The following is a 17,568-nucleotide window of genomic DNA, read 5'->3' on the forward strand; positions in this document are numbered from 1 at the left end:
CTCAGGATTACTTTGGTATTTTGGCGTTAAAAAAACTTGAGAAATGTAAACAACATAGCGGCAGGGGCACTGTTTGAAGCTGAAGAAAGGACAGACAATTTATGAATTGTAGACAAGAACTGTATTATTCGAGAATAACAGTATTTGAAATGTCATACGGAGTAATTGGCCCCAGCTCCAGCTCCGGTTCAAAACAAAAAGAATCTGGTGCCCAGGTATTATTCTGTCTGCGGGTGTCAGTGGTAAAAATTCGGCGCTTTTTCGGTAGTTCCCACCCCGCAATTGTTATTAGCCGGTTTAGGCCTCAAGAGAGGCCCGGGGTTGCAGGGGGGCTTGCCCCCCTGGCTTCAATAAAAATGTGGTGGGGGGGTTTCTGGGGGGCATGCCCCCCTGAATTTTACCATAATTTGATGTTTTGCACTTGTTAGGTTTGATATCTTAGCTCGCATCAAACGTAGTATAGATCTAGATTCTAGATCCCGATGTAGGTCAGGCTCAAAATATAAGGGGGATGGGAACTACCGAAAAAGCACCAAAAATTCTTCGTCTGCTGCAACTTAGAATCTTACTAGATCTACTACTAGATCTAGATCTAGAGATCTAGATCTAGAATCTAGATCTAGATCTAGATCTACGGCAGATCTAGATTCTAGAGTTAGAGCTCTAGATCTAGATCTAGAAATCTAGATGAATGGGCTTTCTCCAGTTTTGACCCACAAGAGTACTAAAGTACTATACTGGATATCTAAATCTAGATCTAGATCTTGATCTAGATATCTAGATCTAGATCTACTATAATACTGACTTAAAAATACTCAGTATTGGTGTTTTATCTGAAAGATAGAATCTAATCTAGAATAGATTTTTTCTAGTAGATCTAGATTCTAGATCTAGAATCTAGATAGGAAGTGGCTATCCTCACCAGGGGTGAGAATAAAAATACAATCTACCTCTCACCCTGGGTGAGACTTGCCAGCGTAGGCTATTCTCACCCGGTGTGAAACAAGACCTGTTTTTCCTCATTTCGGAAAACTGTCTATCGGTGTGGATGATCAAATTGATAAAAGCCACACAAAAAATACGTCATAGCACAAAAGAAAGTTAATTTGATCGTCTACAAAGATGCATGGCTATTTCACTTTTCGAATCGAGCCGAACTACGCGGGTCGCCATTTTGTTTTGCCCGGAAGTTCTCACAAGATCTACTCCTCCCCTCTCTCTCTGTCTCTCTTTCTCTTTCTGAATACTGTCTATCGGTGTGGACGATCAACAAAACAAAGTTAAAAAGTGATGTTAAAACACAAAACTAAATTAATTTGGTCGTCTACTACAAAGATGCTACGGCTATTTAACTTTCCGAATCGAGCCGAACTACGCGTGTCGCCATTTTGTTTTGCCCGGAAGTTCTCGCGCTACTCCTCTCTCTCTCTCTTTCTCTCTGTCCTCTGCCCACAGACAAAATTGCACGCTTTTACTTTTAGGCTAACACAAGTAATAGATCTAGAACGTTTGTTCATGGCACAGATTCTACAATTCTGTTATCACAGTGTAGAATTCTGAGAATTTTGTGGTTCAGGGTTCATTGGTTGGCCTAGGCTATTATAACGGTGAACGCCCACCGGGTGACAATAGCCAAAAGACTCGCCTGCACTATTCTCACCCGAGGTAAGAATAGAGGAGGTGGCCATCTAGATAATTAATCTAGATTCTATATATATAGATCTAGAATCTAGATCTAATCTATATGGCCACCTCTTTTGGCTATTCTCACCCGGTGTGCGTTCACCGTTATAGCCTAGATCTAGACCAACCAATTTTGCGTTTACCCTGAACCACAGAATTCTACACTATGATAACAGAAAAATTGTAGAATTCTGTGCCGTGAACAAACATTCCATTACTACTGTTGTTAGCCTAAAAGCGTACAATTTTGTCTGTGGGCAGTGGGGAGAGAGAGAGAGAGAGAAGTAGCGCGAGAACTTCCGGGCAAAACAAAATGGCGACCCGCGTAGTTCGGCTCGATTCGAAAAGTTAAATAGCCATAGCATCTTTGTAGACGATCAAATTAGCTTTCTTTGCTTTTATCCATTTGATCATCCACACCGATAGACAGTTGTATTCCGAAATTAGAAAAAACAGGTCTTGTTTCACACCGGGTGAGAATAGCCAACGGTGGCAAGTCTCACCCGCGGTGAGATGTCGATTGTATTTTTATTCTCGCCCCGGGGGAGGATAGCCACTTCCAATCTATGTGATAGATGCACTGCTATTGTTCAGTTGCCTACAAAATGAGGAGTAGGCTACCTCTTCTTCTTTTTCTCGATTGCATCACACTTGAAGTCTGGTATCTCTGTCATAAATTGGGCCGTCCTGCTCAGTTCATCTGTCGGCCCTATACTCTGTTAGCGTCAGTGGGGTTGGCCACGTTTCCTGTCTCAGGGCCCTGTGTGTCTTATAGTGCTGAAGGATGTGTTCAACAGTTTGGCCCGCCTCTCCACACTGGCATTTTGATGATTGTGCTAGATCTAGATTCTAGTTTAAAACATCTGTGCATACATTATATGTTGTCACAGTCTTGTGTGTTGTGTCCTTAGTCGGAAGATCTTGCTCTTGGCGGGACAGCTCATGGTAGCTATCTGGTGTCTGAGGTGCTTTAAATAGTGTATTTATGATAGTTTTTATTTCTGTGTAGCTACGCTGTTGTTGTTGAATGACAGACTGTGGAACTTACTCCCAAAACGACAAACCTGTTATCCATTTATAAATTTATTATATAGAGATGAGAAAACAAAATCCACAATTTTTGTTTTTTCTTTTTTGTCATTTAAAGAAACTACAGATTAGAACATATTAGATTTATTATATATAAAGATATATATATATATATATATATATATATATACACACAGTCGAACCTGCCCTGACGGCCACCTCTATAAGACGGCCATCTGTACAAACGGCCACTTTCCATTTCCCCCCTTGCGTTTTTTCTATATAATTTAACTGTGTAAAACAGGCCGTGGCCACCATATTTTAACACACAACCAACCCCTATCACACTAAGCAAAAACACCTGTCTTAGACGGCCACGTTAGTGACTCCATTACGTTTTGTCATAAATTGTGCATTGGCCCCTGGCGTTTTGGGCGAGCCGTCATAATTCAATCACCTGTCGTTGTTGTTAGGTAGTCCCTCCAACCGATCATGTTGCGTAGGCCCCTCCCACTGTTGACCAATAGGTAGGCTACCAATTTTCAGCTGCTGGTGAGGTAAGCGTGTGATCCCTCATAACCCATAAGCCCCGCCCAGAACTCATACACAAATCGTAAGTGAGATGAGTGGCCACTGTTTACCCAGTCTGTAACAAAGTAACAAAGGACGTCAACATGAACTTGTGACAGAAGCGTTGCTCGTTCTCCGAGTGGTGGCGACCAATGTGTCTGTTTTAACATGGCACTCGATTCTTCCTCGTTGATACATTTCGTTTTATTGTCCCCCTTGTGCAAAATCAGCAACAAAATAAAAATTACAAACAAAATACAAGCTAACAGCAAAAACAACAGCAATGCGGCTACTTTCGATTGGGACCTCAGATGGGAATGGGTTTATTTTCTTCATCTTGATCAGTCCTGCCTAAGACGGCCACCTGCCTTATACGGCCACTTTTCTCCTTGACAATTGGTGGCCGTCTTACACAGGTTTGACTGTATATATATAGATAGATAGATAGATAGATTTTAGTCTACATCTATTCTAGTGAAAATGCTCTCCTCTATTAGATTTTTCTCATTTCTCATTCTAAACACTCTAACTCTAAACTGAAAAGAATTTTGAAGGTTATGTTATGTAATTCTTCACTAACTCCTCTCAAAAAATGCTAATGATCATCAAGTTTTATGCTAGAGAGAACTTAAAGAGAATTGCTTGACCTTTGTTGTTCAGTTCTCAATAAAAAGACTTTTCAGTGTGGTGAACCAGAAAAAAAAAAAGAAGTAGCAGATTGAACCTCAGATGAAATGGAAATAGCTAAGGGACATAATCTGTATTTATAATTGCTGTGATTTTAGTGATGAATTACTCCCCATTACTATGCATGCCATTTGAGTGATCTCTCGAGACCAATACTATAATTCAATCGAAGAGAAAAAAAATCTCCTCTGTATCTCTATCTTATCATTGATCCAGTGCTCTAGCTTGCTAGAGAGAGTGAGGGGGGAGAAAGAGTTTGGGGGGTGGGGGGGGGGGGGGGCAGGGGACTGGGGGCAGATGGAATTAATAGAGCTGGATGATGATGATACAGTCAAACCTGCCATGACGGCCACCTGAACCCACGACTACTTTCCATTTACCCCTATGCGTTTTTTCTCTATAATTTTACTGTGTAAAAGGGCCAACCTGTCCAACGCGACAGCGGCCACCATATTTTAACACACAAGCCCTGTCACACCAAATAACACCTGTCTTAGATGGCCATCTCAGTGATTCCATTACGTTTTGTCTATAAACTATGTGTACTGGCCCCTGACATTGTGGATGAACCGTCATAATGATAGAGCACGGTCGTGCAGTGCCGCCCAACATTTTTTAATGGTCTATTACGTAAAACACCCACAATAATAAAATAAAAGCCAGAAACAAACATCAGCAACATAATAAAAAGCAAACAAAAAAAACAACATCGAAAACAACAACAAATATGCAGCTACCTTTGATTGGGACCTCAGAAGTAAATGGTTTATTTTCTTCTTTCTGATCAGTCCTGCCTAAGATGGCCAGCTGTCTTATAGTTGTTATACAGCCACTTTTCTCCTCAACAGTTAGTGACCGTCTAACACAGGTTTGACTGTATTTTGCAAGTGTATCTTTGCGAATGATTATTTGTTCTATTCGGTTTTGAGTTGTGATTTGGTTCTAAACACTAATGCACCAAGAACCACAGTGGAGCGGGTACTATTTATATGTATGTAAAGAAACTTTATTATTAGTATTTTACTTTTGTTATATTTTATATTCCAGCAATAGGATTGTGTTTAAGCCGAAATGCTGACGATACATATATATATATGTCTCGATGCAGTGGAATCAAGCGCTCATCAATTTTTGGGCATATGGAGTTGTTGGTGTCATCTTAAAGGCTGTTCATTTGCCTTGCTTTATCTTGAAAAGGAGTCGAGATATTTGCGATTGAAGGAGGCAGGGTCACCTGGTTTCAGAAGTAAAATTTGCGGGAAAATGGCCGCCAAAGTTTGGTGACTTCCATAGCTTAAGAGTCCTTGGAAACTGCAAATTTTCCTTTTTTGTGCCTTTAACCAACATTTTTACCCAAAAAATCCACACATAAAAGTGTTTTTGAATGGACGTACAAGGTGTTGACCCAAAAGCAACATTTTTTTTAAAATATCCAAACTGACCGAAAAATGCCTATTTCTCGGATTTCATTTTTTTGACGAGCACCTGATTTCGCTACAATGCCTCACAAATTATATCACATACTGGGGAGGCGAAAAATAGTTTATAAAGAAAATAACAGGTTTTGATGTTCCCCTTTCTTTTCAGTTACTGACAAAGCTTACTATTTTAATAGCTTGCTAGCATTAGAATTTGGGAGATTTTATTTTTTGCTTGGTTAATTTCACAGAACCACAAAATGAGATGGCAATGGGCCGGTGACATGACAGTCTAAATGCTTCAGTCCTACACAACACTTTGCTTTTAAAAATTATCCTCTATCTAGAATAACTGTCAATAAACGCTTTTTGATTTTTCTGCTTCCAGCTCCTTGCTCGACTCAGTCCACGGCCGTGTCTGACCGCAGTTGACCCCCTCATTTTTGGCACATTGTCGCAACCCAAGACATCAACAGGAGTGACCAGGAAGGTGATTGAGCTGTATGGGAGCGAAGGTGTCGGCAAGTCCCAACTGGCGCTGCATCTGGCCGCCCGCACGTGTTTGCCGCCTCAGGTCAAAGGATTATCACTTGGGGGTCTAGGAGCAAAAGTAGTTTTCATTGACACAGATTTTAAATTTTCAGCCTTTCAGCTTGCAGTCTTTTTAGAAAGACTGGTTTTGTCTGCTGTAGAGAGTCAGTCACAGTCACCAGATGTTGGTGAATTAAAGAAAAATGCTGAGTCAGTAGAACATCAAGGCACTCCCTGTAAGAAAATGAAATTAGATCTGGATTGTCTAAATGAAAATGTAGAGGGAAACAAGGACTGTAATGTGAAAGAGAAATGTGACAAAAATGTGGAATCTCATCAAAGCACAGTGAAATCAAACAGTACAGACCCCAAACTTGCACTTTTGTCAGGCAACTGTTCAAGTCTTTCTGACAAAACTCAAAAAGAGGATATTAAACCCAGCAACAGTTATGATGACAGAACCTTGGAGACAGATTTTAATGTTTCAAATCCAGAAAAAGGGCTATATCCACAATCTGAGAGTGTGGTGGCAAAGACAAAGGACACTTGGAATCAGAAAACACAGGCTGGAAATTCTGACGAAGCTGTGAACAGTAGAGTGGTCAGCCTCTCCACAAAAGAGGTTGACCACTTGGTCCAGCAAAGCTTGAGCAATGTTCAGGTGTTACGTGTGTCCAGCTCCCAGCAGTTGCTGGTCACTCTTCACTCACTGCAGGACCTGCTGCTCTCAGACACTGATGTCTCTCTCGTGATCATCGACTCAATCTCGGCGTTCTATTGGCATGACAAATCCTCAGAGCCAGCCAACATGAGTTGCACTGAGCAGAAAATGAAACCAGTGGTCGAAGTTATCTCCAAACTGTCCTCAGAGTTCTATGTGACATTTCTCGTGACAAAGTCAGCGCTGATAGGGAGTAAAAGAAAGCGAGCAGAAGACGATTTTTATCAAGGAAATAATAATATGAAGGGAACTTCTGCAGATAAGACACAACATGGGTCATATTTGACTGAGCCCCAGTGTGAGCATGTCGAATTTTTAGGCAAGTCGTGGCTCGAACTGCAGCCCAAAAGAATAGTTCTCTCTCGCAGGCTCAACCATCAAAGACAGACGGAGTTTGTGGCTTCCTCACCATTATGGTCTAGTGACAGGACATTTGCCATTATTAACGACCATCTCAGGTTTTTGTGACCCCATTACCATTATGTGTCTTTCTGTTGAGCCAAGTTTTGTGTTTGTGTTAAGAGATTTGATCTTTTCAATTTCATTTCGGACCTGATGGTTCTTATTTATATCAGTATTTATTATAATATTTTGACTCTTAGTAGGGCCTACAGATCTTGACTTTCATTGGAAACCTAAACTGTTTGACAGTAATGATGGTGACTGATTCAAAAGCACAAATTCAGACAAAATTTTAATAGTAGAGAGAGGATTGATCAATTAAACTGTAATCATCTATTATTTCTATACTTGTACAGGCCTACTGCTCAGAAAAGAACGTGCATTTGCTTGTTTCTTAAGCTTGCAACCAGCAGCAAAATGATGGCCAATCTCATTTAAATTTATTGTCTGCGCATATGTGATGAAATGTTTGTGAGCAGTGTAAGTGAACTTTTTTTCCTCTTTGTTACTTTCAAATATAAAATGCTTTTAACTCAAACTCAATTGTACATGGTAAATACTTTTGAAAGTTTTATTCTATCACTGTCATTAATTTGTTTGACAAAAAAGATATATATGTTGTTGTGAAGTACTGTGATCTTCATCAGTATTTATCATCATCATCGTCATCATCAGTATTTATCGTCATATCATCATCTTTATTGTTGGAGCGTGATAAAGATTTTTAAAAATATTGGAGACTTGAGTATTGTTATTATTAATCTTTATCATGGTCATTATCTTTCTCACCGACCCTGCACCAGGGTACATGTATAGGCCACGAACAGACACATTCCACCTTTCTCTATCCTGGGCTAGTCTCTTGATGTTACTCCATGTCTTCCCACTTTTCTGTTCATCCATTTCTGTGATTCTTCTCCTCGTTCTCGCGGTCTTCCCCTTGAGTGCCTTGATCTTTTTTTACCCTGTGGATTCCAATCCAACACTTTCTTTGATTAGCAGCTGCCTAACTTCCTGAGAACATGTCCAATCTATCGACACCGCCTTCTCCCTATTTCATCTCTGACTGGGATCTGTCTTGTTTTCCTTAACACTTTCTTGTTGGTTACCCTACTGTCTGTCCCCCTGATCCTCAGTAACTTTCTTAAACACTTGTTCAAGAAAACCAGGATCAGCTTTATGCAAGCCTGAGATGTGATCTATGTCTCACATATCTTATAAAAGGACTGACTTCATATTTGGATTGAAAATCTTCAGCTTTGTTCGAAATGAGATATCCCTGGTCTTCCAAATCCTATTCAAAGATGAAAACGTCCTGTGCTTTTCCAATGCGGGACTTTATTTCGGCACCTGTTCCTCCCTCTCTATCAATGATACTCCAAAGATAGTAGAAGGATTCAACGTCTTCGAGTGCATTTCCTTCTATTGTGACCTGCTCCTTTTGTTGTACATCTGTCCATAAGACTTTTGAGTTTCCGGGGTGGATCCTCAATCCAACAGACTCTGATGGTGATAGGCTGTTTATAACTGAAGTCTTTGCTTGCATCTGTTCATGGGTGTGCAACAGAAGCGCCAAATCGTCTGCAAAATCCAGATCATCCAACTGTGTCCATGGGTTCCACTGTATACCATTTCTGTTTCCTCTGGTGGTTTCTTTCATCAGCCAATAGACCGCCACTTTGAAGAGATCACAAACAAGCGATTCCCACCCTCCTTTGTCCCGGACAAGCTTTCCTAACTGGGTCGCGTTACGCACTGCGTCACATTTCTTTTCCCAAATATCGGCTATCTCTTAGTTTCAAGCTTCAGCTGTGAACTCTTGACCGCTGGATGTCCGATTGAGTGGGGGGAGGGGGGGGGGGCTGCAGGAACTCGCTGGTGTTTTAACTGAGCCTGGCCACTGACCACTGCCAATCGGTTGTGAATCCTGATCAAAAAGTGAGAGAATCAGTGCATTTTGGAATACTCGCCCAGAAATTTCCAGATAAAATATCTTCTACTTCTACTGCATGATAGGCTTCCCACGTACATGTTAGACAAGACAAAGCACCATTCTTTATATCTTTCAGTTAGATCCGTGTTTCTACAACACCTTCAGTTTTTGTGTTCTATCAGTATCATTCGGCATTTCCAGGAGGGGAAACGATTTTTTAAACTTATTCTCACAGCAGCGCTTGGCCGACCGGCAGTGTGTTGCCCGGACTCTGACCCCGGGGTCACGCTGACCTCACGGCGCGCGCGTTCACGCGAATGTGACACGGTGTACGAATGAGTTGGCCAATTCGGTCCAAGTAAAGGACCTCACACTGTCCCCGTCGTTTTATGCAAGAAAAATTCTGAAATTATGCAAACTGAGCCCAAAAATGTGAAATTATGCGATTCTGTTAATTTTTAACAAAGAATGATAAGGAAAATGATTAGAAATTAGGCAAAAAATTGATCAAATTTTATAAAATTATGCAGAGTGCATAAAAACCACGGGGACAGCTTACAACAGTAACTGTTACTGTACACGTCTTTGGTCCAAGTACATGTACAAGCTTTTATTTTGATGTAGGCTACACTCATGACATATTTGGCAGTTAGATCAAATGCCTTTCTTTCGAATCCTCTGATACTACATGTATTTCTGTTGTCCAGATTTTTATGTTTATTTTATTTTATTTTATTTATTTATTTTATTTATGTAATATTTACTCATTTATAATTTATTGCTGCACTTTTTATTTTTTATGTTTTATTTTATTTCAAAATAATTTTTTTAATTTTTTGTTTGTTTGTTGTTTTTTTTGGGGGGGGGGCTACAGAGCGGATGGCAGTGGTTCGAATCCTCAACAGGGCGTTCTGAATTTGAGTTGAGCGAATATTTAAGGCTCACCTCCCTTTTGGCTCAGTCATATCCAGTCATTGCAGGTCATATCGACGGAGGTCCAGTCTTTTCTCAAATTAACCCACGGGGTTGAAAGATTCGTTAATTAAACTTGTACAATGACCACCAAGGTCTTTCTGAACAGGCTGTGCATGATTTCCGCTGTTGTGGGAATGTGTGCTGTGTGCTTCCAATACCTGGGTTGGGGGGGGGGGGGGGGGGGGCTGTCCAGAGGTAGTTGGTTCAGGAGCTGGTTAAAGCGGTGTTCATAACATACAATAATGACCGTATTAATATTAATTAAGTTGTCTCTCTCTGTGCTGAAAAATGCATTTCCCTGCGGGTCTTTCAATGGTATTGCAGAATGTTCTCTGCTCCCTAGATAAGGTTCTTCGTTAGCGCAGTTAGTATCGCTCTAGACGAAAGAGCAGGTATTCCCGGTTCGAATCCCCAACTCGACGTTTGAACTTGGGTTGTTTTGGGGGAGGTTTTTGGTTCTTCATCCATTTGGCTTGGTCCTATTCCTATTGGAGATGGACGGTAAATTTGGAGGTACGGCCTCGTAAATAACGTTACAGTGTTGAAAAAAGGCGTTAACCTACAACTACAACAACAACAACAACAACAACAACAGCAACAACAACATGAGAGGGTCTTTGTATATCCTCACGTGGCCACTTTCACCGGTTTTCCGAGCTCTTTCTGTCTGTCCTTCCAAGTATTGTTCAGCTACTTTTGTCTGCCTTGGAGTACTTTGAGAAGTGTTTAACTTTTTTGTGCATTATCTGGTTCGTGTCCTGTTCTTGCTTTCTTCTGGCTTCATCTCTCTCTCTCTCTCTCTCTCTCTCTCTCTCTCTCTCTCTCTCTCTCTCTCTCTCTCTCTCTCTATCTATCTCTCTCTATCTCTCTCTCTCTTTCTCTCTCTCTCTCTCTCTCTCTCTCTCTCTCTCTCTCTCTCTCTCTCTCACTGCGGGTGGTTGGCGGGTGTTCTCTCTCTCTCTCTCTCTCTCTCTCTCTCTCTCTCTCTCTCTCTCTCTCTCACTGCGGGTGGTTGGCGAGTCTCTTGAAACACCTCTAATCTTCGGCACTTTAAGTTTAACGTATATGTCCTTATTGTGTTGCAAGTGTCGTAAAACTCTACTAAAACATCTCTCTCTTTCTCAGCGTTTTTGTATCTAGTGCAAGGATCCAGGTGTAATCCATCCATTAGATGCATTCCTCTTAGGCCCGACAAAGTTTTAAAATGGTATAGGTTTAACGCCCCTATCAACACAGTTAAGTTATTTAAGAGGCGAGACCTCCAAGTTTAACGTCCATCTCCGAAAAGACTGGGCCAAGAGGGCAATTCGTGTAAATTGTCTTCCCCAGGGACACAACGTCAGACCGCGCCGCGCCGAGGCTCGAACCATGAACCCGCAACCCCACGATTATGAATCTGGTAGCCTAACCACAAAGATACCGACGCCACCTCACGAAGCTATCAGTTACTACATACTACATGTAGTATCCAACGACGACTCTCAACAGAGGAGAAGCAATTTGAAACAAAACCCCTGTAATTTTGTTTTTGTTTAATTAAACAGAAACAACACCCCTTTCAACACAAGGCCATGAATTGTAAATCTTTACTCATACTTCGACACAACTCAGATAATGTTTAAGAGGCAGAAGCGGGTTTCTTCAATCCTGCCTGTCAAGGCCACCCCAGGCTGAGTGCAAAACATGACCTAACGCAGTTGCGAGCCCCGTTAAACCCTTACTAAGAGAGTGCAAAACAATATTCCAGCACATAGAAGGAGATATGAGAAAAAATAGATTTTCCAATGTCGGGATCAAACTCACGTCTTTTGTCACGTGTGCAGCGCCGAAGAGTAAAATAATTTTAAAAACACTTCATGTCTACCATGTAACGACGACAGCAAATGTATTGACAGTGGCGTGTCAGTACCTCCACTGACTCTACGCATCCAAAACGCTAGTACCTTCTTCTTCTTCTTCTTCTTCTTCTTCTTCTTCTTCTTCTTCTTCTTCTTCTCCTCCTCCTCCTCCTCCTCCTCCTCCTCCTCCTCCTCCTCAATCAAAGCACCCTGTATCATTTAGGCTGCTTACATAAATTTTCCATTCTTCTTCTAAAAGTAGGTCATAAGGTTCTCATAAAAGCTGATCACAAGGTTTACAGCGGAAAAAGAATTAAAACCCCGCAGAGACTGGGGAATGTTTAAATTCATGTAGGCCTGTAAGTCCTACAGGTTGAAGTATCTTTGGCATGGGGCTCTCCACATAAAAAAATAGCTTAGAATCATGGATCTGGAAATTAAGATCTTCGGCATACTGCGGATCAGACCTGGTTTTTATGTGGAGGTGCATATACATGTGAGAATAACACGCTAGAGTCTATGCTTTTAGGTCGCTGCTGGCACGAAGCTTTTAGCGTTGAGAAACACTTGTTGCTGGGGTAGAGCATCTTTTTCACCAGTTATCAGATTAGAACAAGAGGGTCTAGGGACTGAGATGAGTTTGGTAACAATGCATCCTGTAATATATATATATTTAAATTGATATTGATATATATATATATATATATATAGAGAGAGAGAGAGAGAGAGAGAGAGAGAGAGAGAGAGAGAGAGAGAGAGAGAGAGATGGAGAGAGAGAGATTATTTTATACACAGCCTGATGCTTTGTTCTATTAAGGTGAGTGATGGATCAAGAGATGACATTACAAGAATTTCTTACCAGAAGTGATACGTCCTCATAGTGCATGGATCTGATGATGGTGTAAGCACGTATGTTCTCTAATGTAAGTAGGAGGAATCCTGCTCCTTTGATCACAAATGATGGACCTTGGTGTAAGTCATTTTTAAAGAGATTTTGTATACCCTGGTGGAGGAGGGGCTCCGGTGTTACAGCCTTTATCGGACCATTTGGCAGTAAGAATGATTGTTTCCAACTGTCTGCCATTCTTCTGGCAATAAACTGTACGAGAATGTATATTATCATCTATACCGAGAAGGGCAAAGTCTTCAAAGAACGCTTCCAGCCCGCCATCATACTTTATTGTTGATTTCAGAGACATCTCAATGAAAACGATTAGGCCTACATACTCCTCTTCCAATGCAGACAGTTTTCACTTTCAACTGGAACAGGTTTAATAGGTTGGTGCGTTCCCCTGGTCTGATGTAAAGGTTTTGAATAGGTTGAGTAAGGGTCCCCCTACTAATGGATGGCAGTTTGAACATTTTCTGAGAGAGTGTATTGCTTTTCTGGAGCAGTCATAGAAGTGTGACAATTTTGTCTTGATAATATATTTTTTACTTTATTCATGCCTCGCATATTTGGCCTTTTGTTTAGCCCGTTCTAATGAAAAGCTTCAATTGAAAAAATAATAATACTCAGTGCTTCATTATCCTACCTAGGCTACTAGTCTGTTCCTTAGGAAGGGGGAAAACGATATACACTCATGTCTGACAGCAAACGCATCGAACTTTTTCTTTCTTTCTTTCTTTCTTTTTTTTATTTCGGGGGGGGGGGGGGGGTGGTATCTCAACCCTGTCAATACTGTGTAGATGAATATTTTAGGCAATGACGATGTAATTTTTTTTAAAATGGATTATGACTGGGATTTTTCAATGCCAACACTCGCTCAAACTGATGAAAGCTGAAGGGGAAAATCATTACCGTGAGATACAAAAAGGTGGACATCTTCCAGATCACAAGGATCCCACATATTCGCTTTTAGGGTTTTCACCTCGTCCACATTTCCCTCCTCTGACACCATTGCACTGTCGTCTGTGTTTTGATGAAAGGAGTAGAAGGGGGGCGGGGGGCGGGGGTGGAGGATAAACTTATGCTGTTAAGTATATGTAGTACTACTACTTGGACACTAATAGGCTACTAATTATACTTGACCAATAAACACTACCAAATAAGGCTAGTGACAAAGTAGGCCTACATGTACAATTCTGACATTTTATGGTCCTTTTTGAAATCTGAAGAATGATGGGACTGGTCTTTTTATGATCTTGATTTGGCACAGACGCAGACTGCCGCAGAACACACTGAAGAGACTGCAGACAGTCGACCTTCGCTTTGTTTACCGCGCTTAGTTATACGATCAGCTGGTGGTCGAGACTCGCGCTGCGAAGCTTCACTTCCGCTCTCTACTTTTCTCTGGTTGTATATGACGTCAGGTCCAAAACAGCAAATTCCACACATGAATGTCAGTTTACAGCCATGACACCATACAAACCGCTGAGCCCTTTTGTCAATATGGTAAGTCCAAAAAGTTTCTTACCACAGCAAAATAGCAACAGCAGCAGCAGCAACAACAACAACGCAAAAATAACAAACACACGAACAACGCTAACACCAACAACAACACCCAGAGAGAATAACTACATCAATAGCTGACCCAAGAAGGCAAGCTCATGGAAAGACACGACAGGATAGTCACACACAGTTTACTACATCATACTACATCACACTACCTTAGAATTACAAAATTCTGTCTAGTTCTTCTTTTTTTCCGGTTTTTTTTTGGTAAGTTTTTAAAAAAAGCGCTTTCAACTGCATAAGGTCATACGAGCGCGCCGGACACACCTAAAATGTTCAGTTGGTAGGAAATTTTATATTTTGCCCGGGTGGCGACCGAAGCCTACTCATATCGATTTTGGACCACCGAGGGATCTTTAACGTGCGCAACTTGCACCCGGGGCCTCCGAGATTTTTCGCCCTTGTCAGAGAAGGCTAGGTGTAGATCTTTCCTACCAGAAGATCAGGGGTGTGGCTGAAAGACAGCAGTAAGAATGAGTCAAGGAGAAGCAGTGGAAAGGTTGCAGAAAGAGTCAGGAGCCCAGAGGAGAGGGTAAAGGAGGTGAGGGGTGGGGGCAGAAAGTGGAGACGAAAGCAGACGACAGAATATTGCCGTCGCTTCCTGGATTCGAACCCGGGACTTTCGAATGAGAGAGGCAAGCACCTTACTCTCTCGGCCACAAGAGCCCTCATCTGATCTTAGACGTCTACATAATTTTTAAATTTAGAAATAGGTTTAGCTTTTTCGAATGCAATTCTTTGATAACGACTCTGAAAAATCTTACGATTTTGACAAATGATAATAATAATAATAAATAGCATGTATGCTGCGCATTTCCATTTTCTAAAAAATGCTCATTACATTAATAAAAAATATCACACATAAAAAATTAATGGACATGTCACACATGTGTACATAAAACAAAGTATTATGCATTAATATATATATGTATGTATAAATATGTATAAACATTTCTCTGAGAAAAAATAAAGAATGCAATATAAAAACTCATGAACTGTCACTATAAAATTGAAACTGAAAAAAATAGCTAGATCTAGAAATATTCAATAAAAACATTCGTTCTCTCTTTCCCTCCCTCCCTCTCTCTCTCTCTCTCTCTCTCTCTCTCTATCTCTCTCTCTCTCTCTCACACACACACACTCTCTAATTCTCACACACTATTTTTTCTGTCTCACGGTCGGGCATACAAATGCATAATTATATAACAGTTCATCGTTTTGACAAGCATGCATTTGTGATTAAGAAATGTTTCAGCTGTTTAGGGAAAATGCGAATAGATAGTAGGGACACTCCTTATTCTATGAAGGAGTTCGTTCCATGCCTGGGGGCTAAAGAATAACAAGGAATCCCCCCCCCCCCCCCCCCGTATGTTTTGTAATTTTGTTTTTTTGGCTCTATGAATTAGATTGTCAGTAGCTGATCTGAGGACCCTGGGTACAGCATCATTTATGCTTTTAAAACAGAAAACAACAGTTTTGTATTTGATCCTTTCTTTTACTGGCAGCCAGTATAGTTCTTTCAGAATTGGTGTTACGTGCGCTGATTTCTTTTTCATTATCAATTTTGCTGCATGATTTTGGAGTACTTGTAACTTTGATAGTTTTTCGGCCGTCAAACCTGATAAAATAGAGTGACAGTAATCTAATTTTGATAAAAATCAGTGTTGTTACTAATGTCTTGGCTGCTGTTTTTTTTAGTTAGATTGATAATTTCTTACGCTGCCAATTTTTTTCAGCGAATATATTTTCTAGCCTACTTTTGCTGAGCTGGCTAATTTGGGAAGACATAGACATATCATAATCCAACTGAACCCCTAGATTTTGAAGACTTCTTTTTGAATGAATGGCATGATTATTGGTATCAATGTACAGTTCTGGGAGATTTCTAAAGGGTTTTGTAAAGGGGACAGACAGAACGTTTGGTTCTGATCACATGGTCTTATAAGTAATTCAAAATGGCCAAAAGATGCCTGATAATAATAATAATAAATAGCATTTGTATAGCGCATATACCTGCTCAACAGCAGGCTCTATGCGCTTTACACTATTACACTATATTATTACCCCAGCAGACCATAGAACACTCCGAAACATTCTCAGCTTCCCGGGAAGCATACAGTGCAAGCAGCTGATTAAGCCCTCAAACACTAACAAACGGAAAAGATCTTTCGCTGTCTATAGCCGGGTACCCATTCCCACCTAGGTGAAGTGAGGAAAATTCGTATGAAGTGCCTTTCCCGAGGACACAACGTCGGTCCCCTGACGGGATTCGAACCCACGACCTTACGGTTGCGAGTCCGAGAGCCTAACCACTAGGCCACCGACGCCACGTTTGATAAAACGTTATAATTCTAAGGTAGCTTTACGTGTACTACTCTAAAGTACAGCTGTGCCCATTCGACTTGACGAAATTTTAACATTCATGATTTTTGCAATATTCATTGACATTCGAAACATGGCAAAGCTATTCGAATGCTTTAAAAAAAAAGAAATGGATTTTCGTCTTTTTTTTTCTCAATTCGTAGTGAAATTAGAGCGTATTAAAATGTCTAAAATCATTAAGATAAATACAGAAACACTCTATACGTGGTGGTTACGAGACTGAAAGATAAGAGGGGCCAACAAGAGTTGTAAAACATGCCTCTAAAGAGTACCCATTACTATTCACTATGGGTGGCTCAAGCAAGGGCACTTGACTCTCAAAGCGCAGGGAATGTTTTTTTTTCCTGCATGAAATTAGCTGTCGCAATATTCTCAACTCAATGACTGGCGCTGTGAATAGTTAGCGAATGTTGAATAGAGGGTGTTAGGGATAGACTAATTATAAGAAAAAAAAAAAACAACCCTCATTCGATGGTGGTATTCGAATGGCATGAATAGTGAGCTTACGCTTCGAACTGTCGATGAAGTTTTGTTCCCCCAAAATCGTACAGCATTACTCTAAAGATGGTAAATAGCAAATACATTATACGCCCCTATCAATGCTGAATGTTGTAAATCAATGTGAAAGAGGACTGTTTCAACCTTGCCTGCCGAGGCCAACTGGAGCGGAATGGGACATAATAATATAATAATCCCCGCAGTAAGACGGAGCTACTCGATAGAATAGATTTCTCCTCTCGGGAATCGAACTCATGCCTTCTATAATATATGCAACAGTGAATAGCATAGTACGCATTACACCCGTAGAGTTGTAAATCTATGATTACACCACAGTCGCCTCTTGCGTTAGAGTAATCTGATAGACAGCAGAATCTCTTCTTCTGGAAAAGAGTGCACACGATCTTTTAGGTTTACATTAAAACACACACACACACACACACACA

At 40.8% G+C, this 17,568-nt stretch overlaps 1 protein-coding gene across 1 annotated transcript; it reads left to right on the forward strand.

Annotated features, from left to right (window-relative positions):
* LOC101851788 lies at nt 1-7,776 on the forward strand. The gene is made up of 2 exons (XM_005091848.3): nt 1-215; nt 5,776-7,776. The coding sequence occupies exons 1-2, from the start codon at nt 102-104 to the stop codon at nt 7,105-7,107; spliced, it is 1,446 nt and encodes a 481-aa protein (XP_005091905.1). The 5' UTR covers nt 1-101; the 3' UTR covers nt 7,108-7,776.
* Nucleotides 7,777-17,568: the final 9,792 nt, after the last annotated feature.

The sequence above is a fragment of the Aplysia californica genome, unplaced genomic scaffold, assembly GCF_000002075.1.
Source record: "Aplysia californica isolate F4 #8 unplaced genomic scaffold, AplCal3.0 scaffold00036, whole genome shotgun sequence".
Classification (NCBI taxonomy): domain Eukaryota; kingdom Metazoa; phylum Mollusca; class Gastropoda; order Aplysiida; family Aplysiidae; genus Aplysia; species Aplysia californica.